Source organism: Eleginops maclovinus, chromosome 1 (assembly GCF_036324505.1).
Source record: "Eleginops maclovinus isolate JMC-PN-2008 ecotype Puerto Natales chromosome 1, JC_Emac_rtc_rv5, whole genome shotgun sequence".
NCBI lineage: Eukaryota > Metazoa > Chordata > Actinopteri > Perciformes > Eleginopidae > Eleginops > Eleginops maclovinus.
In genome coordinates, this window is record NC_086349.1 from 21977549 (window position 1) to 21990286 (window position 12738).

General features: G+C 38.3%; 1 protein-coding gene across 2 annotated transcripts; it reads right to left on the reverse strand.

Moving 5' to 3' along the window:
* Window positions 1-2978: 2978 nt before the first annotated feature.
* Window positions 2979-12296, reverse strand: LOC134861355 (microtubule-associated protein RP/EB family member 1-like). 2 transcript variants are annotated; one of them, XM_063878523.1, is made up of 7 exons: window positions 12115-12296; window positions 9485-9615; window positions 8976-9121; window positions 6362-6563; window positions 6171-6280; window positions 5926-6078; window positions 2979-4785 (listed from the first exon to the last, which is right to left on the reverse strand). In XM_063878523.1, exons 2-7 carry the CDS (start codon window positions 9603-9605, stop codon window positions 4741-4743), a joined length of 777 nt encoding a protein of 258 aa, XP_063734593.1. In that variant the 5' UTR covers window positions 9606-9615; window positions 12115-12296; the 3' UTR covers window positions 2979-4740. The 2 variants fall into 2 exon arrangements, with proteins under 2 accessions (XP_063734593.1, XP_063734602.1); XM_063878532.1 differs by lacking the exon at window positions 2979-4785 and adding an exon at window positions 5499-5543.
* Between the last annotated feature and the right edge of the window lie 442 nt (window positions 12297-12738).

Consider the following 12738-nt stretch of genomic DNA (forward strand, 5'->3'; position numbering starts at 1 on the left):
AATGATTTGACGATTAAGGCAGGACTCCTATTAAATGTTGTACAAATAATTATGTTCTTATCAGAAGGAAGTTCTTGATACTCATATTTCATCTAGCTTTATCATCAGGTCCAAAGTTTAATTGTCGATGACTTTAGTTTATAACCAAATACCAAAATGTTTGCAAACAAACTAACTAAGTTGGTGGTAAACTTAACTAAGATATTAAGATAAGCCTCATGTCATAATTTGTTTGTACCTAAGCTAAAAGCAGCCGAATAGCAGAACTGAATACACTTTTATATGGGTTTAATTTATCGCAACTGATGCCATTATCACAACATTCAAAAACGTTTTAGCAAATAGCATATTTTTCTTGAATCGTGCAACCCTAATCTACAGCAGTAAATGCAACTGACACATGCAGCAGGTAATATAAATCAAACACATCATTTGTAAATTAAAATGTGCTTGTAATACTTCGATCACTTAATTTCAGTAACGTTTTGATTGTAAAATGTTTATTTCCTGTGGAGAATGTCCCAGTCCTTTTACTTAGGAATATTATCTGAAATGTTCTTCGAATATAGAAAACATAAACTTTATATCTACTGGGAGTTGGAAACCTCATGGGTTTGAACAATATGTAGACAGAAAAATGAGCAGGAACAGTGTTGACGTGGAAATACTGTTTTTTATTGTCTGTGCCAAACTTTTGTTTTGTTTTCAAGAGTATAACAAACACATTAAAGTCCAGCAAAAACTGTCGACGAGAGGAAAGAGACTCACAGTGAACACGCTTTTCGCCACTGACTGTTGAGAGGGAAAAGGTCAGAGGTCACACAAGCACCACCATTACCTTCAAAGCCACCATAAAACACACACCTGCATGACTTCTGCCAACATGCATTTTCAATATAATCATGCACAAGTACTTAGGGATAATATGGATCCCCAAAGTGCTGTTAAACTTCCTGAGCATGAACTCTTTCAGGCGTCTGTGACCGAAAAGCATCCGGAAACAAAGTTTGATACCACACACAGTCTTCCTCAGTAACACTTACAAAAACACATTTTTTAATACCAGTCAGAAGTCAATACACAACTTCAAATCCTTTCAAATACTTGTCAGGAAAACCACCGACCCCTGACAGGTAATTGAATAGATTACAGTTTGTTTCAGGACTCTTTAAAAACAGACTTTTAGGGAGTTAGGAGGTTACATTGGCACTGGGTTCAGTACAGAGGCCACTATGTAAAGGGGGACATCCTTCTCCCCTTTAACATTGCATAACAAAAAGCACTTTTTCACTAAGGCCCGACAAAACACACTGCTTGAGGAATTGAAACAAATCCTAGGAAAGCTTCTGTCCTTGCTCACAGTATGCAGAGAGGAGGAAGTGTTAAGTCACGCAGTGTGTGTTTGTCCTCAGTGTGCTACAATTTGTCTTGGCATCAAAATCACCTAACAAACATGAATGGGTTTCCTCAGAATTAGGTGAATACGGAGCCTCAAAGTCATTAAATATGAATTTTGTAACATATGAGTGGATGGTGTAAGTAAAACAGCATTCGTAATTCATTGGGAGCATTTGTTTTAAGTTGCACGTAGCACCAACTTTCTGGGATTTGACTTTTCAACTATCTAGTTTGCTTTGGTAGCGTTTCAGCAACCAACCACCGTATGTAAACTACTTTGATAAACAGTTGTTTTCTTTAAGTCATGGTGCAACAAAAACATGTTAGACCATGACTTAAAGAAGGAAATCGGGAAAAATATAAACCCAACATTTTTTAGGTTGGACTGTTGGTGAAACAAAACTTTTTCAACATATGAAAAAAGAAAATGTGTTCAACTGTTTTTTGTCACTTCATATATGGAGAAAAATGGATTAATCAAAAAAATATCCAGCAGATAAATCCATAATGACAATGTTCATTAGTTGTAGAAACTCATAAGAGCTTATCGCCAGCTGTCTCTGATACAATCGTAGTTTTTAAGTTGAAGTAAATCTTCTATGAGCCATCTTTAACAGGGCCAACGATCCTGACAGTAAGGAGCAGTTTTTGTTGAGTAATGCACATTATATTTAAACTCGAAAAGATACTTTAATCGACTTTGTCTCACAAGAACAGTGGAGGAAAGGGGAGTGTTTTCATATGAAAATCAGATTTAAGTTGATTATGCTTGATCAGACCTTCACTGCAGCCAGGTTCACTTCCAGCTTATTACTTTAGAATGTCAAGGATTAGATCGAAGAGGAAACCAATCATTTCCTGCTGCATACCCTAAGAACTACGAGTGAAACAGGCTACAAGTCCGCTAGCGTGCACACAAATTAGATGTAAAAGCTCCTAAATTCCTAAAGCTGAAAGTCAGGCAAAAACTTTAACCTCGTAGTTGGATTTAAAACCCAGCATACTGCAGTGCAGAGAAAAGGAAAACAAGTGACTGCACCTCACCGCACTGCCAAGGTTTGTCTGTGCTTAGAAGAAAAGCAGATCTGACCTTCAAATAAGTCTTTGGATGTAAAAAGTAGAAAATAATACATTCTATAAAAGTAAGATTTAGAAATTATTTCTACACGTCAAAGAAAGATGTTTCTTTTTAGATGGTCTTACAGAAGGCAACTACCAGGAAATACAAAAAATTAAAGACCCAGGCACCCGTTGATTATGCGCAACATTCAACCCTCATGGCAGCGTTCGTAAGATAATGAAATGAAAACGTTTAAATACAAAATATCTAAAATCACTGATCAGCTGATCGGTTTGTCCGAAGAGAAAAATGCTCAACTCAGCATTTGATCTTTAGCTTAAATCTGCAGAATATTTCAGTAATCGGCAGTTGTGGCAGTTTTTTCTGCTCAACAAATAATGCACTGGATATCCTTGATTTAAAATCTGCTCCTGCGAAACACCAGAATATGTTTTTGCTTTATGAGCATTTGATGGAAGACAGGCAGTCTGCTGCACCCTGACACATTTCTGTCCAAAAATACCTCCAATGTTGTTTATTTTCAGAACACATTAAAATATGACTAACAGTACAAACATTTGCCCAAAACAGCAGAAACTTACATTAAAGAAAAGTATAAAACAAAAAGTTATGAAAAATGCTTTGAATAAGGCCATCGATAGTTTTGTACTCGAATAACACATTGCCGTGAACAGTTTGTGTGAAGTTAACAATGTGTTTCAGATTAAGCACTTTGTTACAGAGTCTTATTTCAGATCTACAATATAATATTATTAGTATTAAAATTGGTCAATCAAGGAGTGGAGATAGGAAAAGAAAAGAGGAAGACGACACCTGTCTTGCATTCCCGGAAAGGGATATGCCTTCACAGTGGCAACTCATTGATTGTGCAATTTTTTAACAGCTTTAGGGGGAAAAGGTCTAACTTCAGTAATCAGCAGAAAGTTATTAGTCTACCTGACAAAGCCTGGAAGAATCACAGGAGCCACTTTCAGGTTTGCGTAAGGGCCACTAGTATAAAACGGAGACAATCCTAAAGAAAACCGTCTTTACGTCAACAGTTTTGCACTTTTTACTAATTGGCTAGTTTTTAAAAGGCTGCCACCTGACATCGCCTCAAAGACAAAGCCACTTTTCTGGAGTTAAGAATTGCACATTTAAGATGCCTGAAATGTGAACACCCAGGTAGACAGGGAGCAAAAACCCAAATCTTAGGTGATCGTGAGAAATAAACTACACCTTAACAGAAAACAGTTGTGTAAAGTAGAGACAATGACGGGCAGGTGCCTGAAATAAAAAATGACTGGGAAATGTGATAAAACAGTAGCATACATTTACAAAAGCTTCTGAAGCTCAACAGGACAAAATCAGGATGATGTTCTTTGTGAAAAAAAAACAGGCAGAGAAGACCCGACTGCTGCCTCGTCCCAGACTAAACTCCGAGCCCTTCGGCGTCACAAGTTGCTTTTCCTCATTTCATTATCTTAGAAACATATCAGCTACATAAAACTGGAATTTGTATGTTATGCCTACTGGCTTGAAGTTTAATTTCAAAAACATATAATGACCCAAATTGGTAACAGTTGGCCAAAAGTACACCTCAGATTTGGCTTGAAAAGATGCAAAACTACATGTTCTAGTTGGGAATGTGTGCATTTTTTAGAACATTTTCCTCACTTCTGTGCATTCTTTTTCCTCCAATTGAATGAAAATCAGTGTCAACAGGAAGGCACAAAATGGCTGCAGTGTCAACACGAACAAAAAGTGTGGGTTAGTTTGGGACAGAGTGACAGCCGGGTCTTCAGGGGAGGTTCTTCATGTTTAATTTGTTTCAACGCGATTATTAAAACACATACAACCACACACGCACAAAAATACACACACTCACACACAGAACATCACTGTGTTTTTCACACATGTCCATTACAAAAACCAGATATGTTCTGCACAATCTGGTTTTAAAGGGAGGGTGGGGGGTTACAGGGGAGGGTGGGGGTGACGAAGCAGCGACCGAGGCTTTGTAGATTATTGAGAAAAGATGGTTCAGGACAAAAGGAGCTGTACGGCTGCTGAAGGCTAGAAGGAAAAGTCCAGCAGGTTTGGAGGGATTTGGGTTGAGGAGAGGTTGCGGGAGTACAGGGGGGGGGTGGGGGGTGGGGCAAGTCGAGATCAGGTTTGATGTCGGACGTGAAACCAAACTGGCTTTCTTGGCCTGAGGAAGGATCTCGAGGTGGTTTGTAGACCAGGGCATCCAAGTGAAAAGTTGCTTGCAGTCTTGAATATTAAAACTCCTCCTGCTCCTCGGCATCCGGTATCACAAAGCCTTCCTGCAGACACAGAGGGGGGGGGTTATACATAGAGTTACTATTAAGAAGTTGTTCATGAAGCCTGTATGAAAGCTCCTAATGTGAAAAACTGTGAGGCCCTTTAAGAAGCTTAATGGTTCCTCAACAAGAGGAGGAAATGCAGAAGACAAAAAGAGGTAGGAGAGATATCCTCCAAACAGTGACAGGAAGCAAGCAAATGACACTACCAAAAACATCGTGCAGGGCCAAGTTTTGTTCGGTCTCATTACCCCTCCTAAACTATTACACCAGGAATGAAAGTGATCACATCAACAAAATATTTTTTGCTACTGAAAAAAGTGTCGCTGGGTTATAGATCAACACGTAAAACTGAAATTGTAACTTATGTAAGGTTAAAGAAGAGCCATTTCCTGTTAACAACCAACAGATTAAATACAATTAATGGTCAATGGGACTGCACAAGAAGGGATGTGTTGTTGTTTTTCAGTAAATAAATATAACAGTTATCTATCATTACATCAACATATATATATATATATATATATATATATATATATATAAACCACAGAGACAACAGTTCTATCGTTTAGCCTGTCGATCCTCTGTGATTAGAAACAGTGATGTTTTTTTATTTAATGTACAAACAAACATTCACACCTTTTTAATAATGTGTGCAACGGTCAACTACCCCCACCCACGAGCAAAGTGACATAATGGTGTAGTAAATAGCAGTCAGTACCAGTAAATCCTCAGTGAGCCGTGAGCTGCATGCCATTACTCTGCAGGAATTTACAACGGAGTCGGCAGTTGTTAACAGCGGAGCGAACGGGCTTTAATCTGGCATTGAACTCAAAATACATTTATTAAAAATGATGGTTTATTTTAGAGGATCTGTTAAAGAAGAAGCCTGGCAAAGCGCAGATAGTTGTTATTGTCAAGCCATCTCGAACATAAGGACTAAAGACTTGTTTTCCTCAGCAGATTTAACTACATTTGGTGCCCTAGTGGGTATTTGGTCAGGCTTTGATAAAAACACACACAATACTTCTTTGTTGACACTGTTTCGGTCCTTGTCGATTTATTTACCAAAATAATGTATAGAACATCACTTATTATTATTATTGTTGTTTAAACTCTGCTTTGCATAGCAGAAGAACTCACGTCTGTGGCGTAGAGGATGTCGATGATCCTCTGCAGCGTGGGGTCGCCCTCTCCATCCTTCTCCTGGCAAATCAGCTCAATGTTCCGCAGCTTTCCGAAATAAAAATCTCTCTCCTTCTCCATGTCCTGAATGGTAGATTTCAGGAGCTCGACCTGCGGGGGGAAAGAAACGGTCAAACATTACTTTTCTTCTCTTTTTAACGTGACTCAATTTTACAGAACATACAAAACGGCGGCGTGCTGACCTCATTCATGAGCTCTGCCCTCTCCTCGTCCCCTCCCCCCGATACCGCCTTCCTCGCGCTGACGTTAGACAACTTGGGTGCTACCTTTGCAACGGGTGGCCTCTGAGGATCTGAAGAGGCGAGAAAATAAAGATTAAACGAGAACAATTTCACTCAACAGCACTTCTCTATTTTCAACCTGTGCGACTGACTTTGACTGATAGCCTTTTTAGGGGGTTTGGAGAGAGCCGACATGGAAGTGTTGGGAACGGGCATGGCGTCCTGACCCTGCCTCGCCTCCACTGGGTCGTACTCCGTCCCATTGTAGTTGGCATCAAAGAACTTCTTAAACCACTGGACGAACTCAAAGTTGTCCTGGAACTTGCCCTTCACCAGTTTGTCTACAGGAATGATCTGAAAGCAAAACGAGAGAAGCAGAGTGAAGACCAGGAGGTTTGGACATGCATCTTCCTGTCAGCTTTAGGTTATCAAGCTTTACTTCTGTCAGTGAGCGGGTCGCTGCAGTTAGTGTTACATATCCAGTATCCCTGGCAATACAGATACAACAAATTACCATTCTTTAAACACTTTCAACTTTGCAAAAAACACATGTATCTACAAAATATCTGATTCAAACCTTCAATGACTGATTTGAGTTTAACTTTGGGGGTGCTGAAACAAGCTTTAAACACAACATGAAACCAGCCTCCCTTTGTAGCTGATAATTGCATTACAAAAAAGGTATATGCAAGTAGCTTAATTCCAAATTTAGCAGGTAAAAATGACCTCATGATTTATTTCGAGTGCCTTCTGAATCCATCTGATGATAAAAGATCAATTGTTTGCTGTCGTTTAGCTCCAAAACTAAAAACAATACAAATCTGTACTTCAGAGTACATAACTTGTGTTTTTATTTTTTTAAAACTGAAAAATATAGCCTGCATCTGAATTAAAAAATGACAAAGGGTTTATACTTTGCTCTACTACAAAGGAGTAAGGTAAGACTGGAACAGAAAGCACAATTTAAACTGAAAATGTATCAGAGGATGCTAAACTCTGCAGATGTCTTCAGTACAGATACAAACAAAAACTTAACTGGGATCGAAGCCGCAGTAAGGAAAAGAGACGTGCAGTAAAAATATATACATGTACACGTCAGCAGTAAACCAAATTACTCAGCGATACAGGAAGCTGACATCAGTGGACAATACACAAAGCCCTGAACGGGAGCAAAGTTCACAATGCAGGCACAATGCCGGGGATTATAACTCTGAATGGCCATGAATACTGATGTGGGCTGCATGTTAAAGTATCTGTTACACTGATCCATAAATCAACACCACGGGCATTTCAAACGGAGCGCAGACGGGACAGTAGCATTCAAACAAATGGACGGCAGACAGGAAGTTGAAACATGAATAAATGATGCCTGCTTCGTCAATAGTCCTGCAAGCTGCTGCACGTTCAGTCTGCAAACATATGACTAAGCTACATCTGCCCTGCCCCTTTTAATCTTTGTCAGCAAGATCAAGACATTATGAAGCATCAAGAAGTTCTCATGTCAATTACTAAATGCAGTTATTCAAAAGCTTTATAATAAGGAATAGATCTAAAAACATAGCAAAGTCTCACTTGGGACTTTTCACATGGCAGCAGCTGAATAATGTTTGTTACACCATTACAAAAACCATGATTCATTGATCTAAATCCCTTAGAAATGACAATAAATCTGCTCATGTACTGGAGTCTTATTGATTTGTAACAGATGAAAGCAAATCACATCCAAAAGAGGTGACAGGGCTAACAGAGCCAAGATACAAACAGCATGACTCATGACCAGATCAGCAGCTCAGCTGGTTGGGAGGGAACGACAGGAGGTTCAGTTTGCATACCAGTAAGAAACCTCAGAGTGAGGTTAGTCTAAAAACATTTATCATGTTCTGTACCTTCTAGCAGCCATGGTTATCAAGGCATAAAACAATTTGGTTCCTGTCGTTGTAGTAGCGATCTCAATTTAAACCCAGATTTAAGATTGTCTGGCGTTTTCAACATTCATTCCGCAGTCCCATACAGCATTGTCGCTCTACGGGCGTGTATTCATTACTGTGTCAAAAGAATGTGTAAAAAGAGAAGTGGGGGGGGGGGGGGTTTAGTAAATACAAGTGTAGTGTTTTTTGTCTAACACAAAAAAAGGAGGTTGCCCAATAATCCAGACAAAATGCAAACTAATCCTCAACAACAAGGCAACATGATTCATGCGACTCATTTTTAGACACTCCTGATGACAACTGTAAAGAACTTGAGACACTATTCATGATATCCAAACTCTCCCCACTTCTGCTACACGTTTAAAGCTCAATAAACCAATGGAAGTTTCAATGAAATTCAGTTGGTTGCATCTTTTTTTTACAGTGGAAGTTATGTTCATTGACAACTGTAGTCTCGTCATAGTCTGTTGGATGGTTTGCAGCAACCATTTCCATGTGATGCCTTCAAGCTAGCATCAAAGGGGCCATTTTGCTTAGGTGTAATCCAACAAAAGAGCATCTTTTACAAACACTGTCACTTTTCAGCTATCAAATAGCACAAAATAAACATTAAAATGGGCAGCTATTGTCATCTTGAACAACAAGCTTATTGAAAAAAAACACTTTGTATAAACGTGAATTCCTTAATATCACAAAATATTGTTATGATCCGCAGTGAGCGTCAAGAGTCTCTTTTTGACATCAAAGTGCTCAAGTCTGAACCAACAACAAATCACACACTTCAATATCAGAAATGATCTTAGGATCTCTTGGCTGCATCATGCATGTGGTTACTTACTCTGTCCACTCCCATCTTCTTGAAGGAAACTTGCAGAAGCTTGAAGTTATGAATGTATTCATGCTCCAGCTTGGCAGCAAATTTCACTTTCTTCAGAGGCACAGAGTTGGGAAACAGCATGTCCATGAACTGGCAGTAGGAAGCACCTAAACAATTAAAATGATCCACATTAAAAGTTGATCTTAAATAGTGATGGAAAAGCTGCTGAAGGTAGCATAAAAAGCTAAGGAATAGTACCGAGAACACTTATTTAGCACAGATATTCTTAATTTCATTTGCAAATGTACACCCTTTCATGTAGTGCTATGATGAGAGATGTTACAGGGATTGTGATAGTTGCAAATATAGATGTAACACTAATGCGTTTCTTTATCAGTTATGCATATGTTGGTGTGCTCTTTAGTTAATTTCATGACGTCATCTGAGGCCACTGACTTACTGTACCATAGCACCAGTACAATCACACAGTCATGACGAATCTGTTCCTCCCAATACGAGACATTTCTTACCTGTACACAACATTTCTATCTTTGTGAGGTTCATCTGTAGAGAGTCATTGATCCAGATCAACATGTCATGACGACTTAAGTTTTCACTGGTCACTGAGGTCGAGTGCACGTTCACAGCCATTGTCGGTCACCTGCTGACAGAAGAAAGCAAGTGTGAGACAGATTTACAGGACTGGTTTATGAGTCAGAGTGACAGTGACCGATCACAGCCAACACAGCGGGTGGCTAGGAGTTAATATGCATGATTTATGCTGTGTAATCAATATGTAGAATTTTATATTTTCATATTATTAATTGGTTTGTAAATAATATGACTAAGAACTGTATCAAACACAGAAATATGGAACTGTGGTTATTCATTCATACATTATTTGTATAGAGACAGTCTCAGATAAACAATGGCCTTTAAAATTGTGAGGCAAAAGATAATTTAGGATTATTTTCAAGATCAATTCATCTTCCAAGTATTTTCTTGACTGACCATTAGTATGGTAACATTTCAGTAATAATACAAAAAAGCCAATTACAATATTCAAAATAACTATTTAACAACATGTGTTTAATACCATCAAAGACAAAGCAAATATTAGCATATCAAAAGTGGAACCAGTGCTGGCACTAAATCGATACATGCTTTCAGCTATAGGTAACAAAGAGGATAATATGTACCCCATTTAGATTTTTTGTAATATAAAAATCACATTGAATATGAAACTTGGCATCTAATTTGACATAACATTTCAGGTTTCTATGTTCTAGCCAACAGAGCCTCTGGCTTTTGGACAGGAAAACTGCTGAACCATAGACACACCCCAATATGCTGGCATCCAAAACAATATTCTTATTATTCGCATGATTTATAGTTTGTCTTCCACCATTAGTCAAACCCAAGTTGTTATTTTTCTTGGTGATAGAACCAGTGTTGTCAGTTACAGAAGTCATAAAAAAACTGAGGCTTCAAGTCGTCGTGTACGCACTACAATCATAATAGATAAATGTCAAGTCTCTATAAATAAATAATAAAAAAAGTCTCCAGTTACAGAAGAAACATTCATCTTGCTGTGGCTCATATCCAGTTATTTCCTCAACAGCTGAAAGCAATATATAGGGGAGCCTGTAAAAATAACAGGTCCCTTCTGACCTGGTCGACTATTGTGTTTGGATGAACAAAAATCTGATCATGGCAGATGGTTTCACAAGTAAATGAGAAATGCCACTATAAATTAGTGTCAGTTAAAACAAAAACATACATATTGAAACCCACCATATTATGTCATTCTTAATGTGGGGTATGTTACAGATTCAAGAAACAAAACTGTTAAATTGTAATTGGCACACGGTCAAGTATGTCATGTTTAACTATAAGCTCCAAGTGCCTTCTACAGCCATAAATTGTTGGATGTTGATGAAAGACTATTTTAAAAAACTCAAGTAATTGACATGTACTTAATAGCAAACCATTTAAAGTATTACAATTCATTTCAATAACAACGTTCTCTGTTGTAAGCGGATGCAAAAGTAAGCTGTGGAGGAACCAGACCAAGAATATCCTATATTCTGCTTCTACTCTCCCTGAATATAAAAAGGGAAACTGTGTGCTTTATGCTCACACTACATTTATTTCAACGCTTTTATTTACTTTGCAGATTTGTAAGTATTATAAATAAACCTATAAATAGGATGTATTGTAATTGAAGTTGTCTGGCAGTATTTTAAAAATGACCTCTACATTTAACAGCTGCATCAGACAATTATAACATGAATATTTTCTGTACAGTCATATAAAAATAGCTTATTCTGTACCATTAATACTTTTCCTTCATAAAGGTTTATTTGCATGCTAATTTTTCTATAGAAGTATGTCAACAGCTTGAATGCAGTCCTTTAACTCAGTATGTTTGACGAAGTGAAGTGGCACCTGCTTATACCTAAAAACAAAAACACCGAATTTAATATATTTCTTAACAGCTGGCTAACCATTTGTTTTATTTCATAGGCAAATCGATAAATCAAGATTAATAAACGTTAGTTGCAGATCTGAGTTACTAGGCAACTTGGACATTGCAGTTGATAGCAAGTAACGGTTAGCTAAACGCAACAGGGCCCGGTTAGAAACTTCAAAAGCTAACGGTAGCGGCATTTAGCCAACTGACCAGTTAGATATGCGAGCATTCTACATACTGTTTAAGCACTTAACAACAAGCTACAAAGTGGCAATTTATGAAATGGGTTGTCAATTTACATATAGACGATTTGTATCGTTGGCAATAACGTAGCTAGGTTTCTGTCACCGGCTAATCTCGACCACTGGCGGACATTACTGAGACGTTTTCCCCGCCCTGAACTCACCAAGCACCCAGCTATCTTGAGTTAGCTTGTCTGTGAGGGCTAATGCGGCAAACTTCAAGTACCGAAGCACAAAAGAGGTCGATGTGACTGCATTTTAAGCAAACAGAGGCAAAAGCAGTTATTTATTTGCATTGGTAGCCTCGCCCTAGCTGGTTTATTCCATTCGGGATCAGACGATTATGTTCTTGCTAGCATCTTAGCTTAAACGGGCTTAGCTACCTTTCACATGCCGGTGGCTAATAACGTTAAATTACTCCGTGTTTCAGCGTAGTTACACCTACCTTTAGTGGATTGGCTTTAACAGATCTTGGACACTGTGGTGTTATTATTTTTCTCTGCTGTCACTCGTTGTCCTAAAAAGATAAATCGGCAATTGTTGCGACGTTTTTAGGCACTTCTCTTTTTCCTTCTCAGGCACTCGCTATACCGGCAGCGGAAGAAGCTATCTGGTGACGTCAGGACGTAATGGGTAACGCCCTTTATATGCTCTGGTAACGCCTAAACGCAACGACGTGACGCCTTTATTGCGCAGCCCGTAAAAAATAGTGAACAGAGAGAAAACGATATATTAGCACAATTAAGAACATCAGCAGCAATTCAAAGTAATTGTGTATTTAGAAAATATTTAATCTGAACTATCAAACTGTATTTTTATTCGTTTTACATTTACTTACTTCCAAGTGATTTTCTGTTGTCTGCCCCGATCTGGACTTTTTGTATGCAACGTAAAAATGTTGTATGCAACGTAAATATGTCCCAGTTTGGGATCAATAAAGTACCTCTTATCTTATCCTATTATCAGAGTGTATGATGTTCACGTATCGTGTTGAATAGATGAATACAAAACATAAGTCTCATGTCATGACTTTCGTTTGAAAAAAATGGCAATGAGAACAAAATATCCA

Excerpts from the sequence above, each read along its gene's own strand:
- LOC134861355 (XM_063878523.1), bottom strand. The coding sequence starts at position 9,605 with ATGGCTGTGAACGTGCACTCGACCTCAGTGACCAGTGAAAACTTAAGT. Across the intron at positions 6,281-6,361 it reads TAAAAAGGCTATCAGTCAAA|ATCCTCAGAGGCCACCCGTT; the intron begins GTCAGTCGCACA and ends TCGCCTCTTCAG. Across the intron at positions 4,786-5,925 it reads ACATCCTCTACGCCACAGAC|GAAGGCTTTGTGATACCGGA; the intron begins GTGAGTTCTTCT and ends CTGTGTCTGCAG.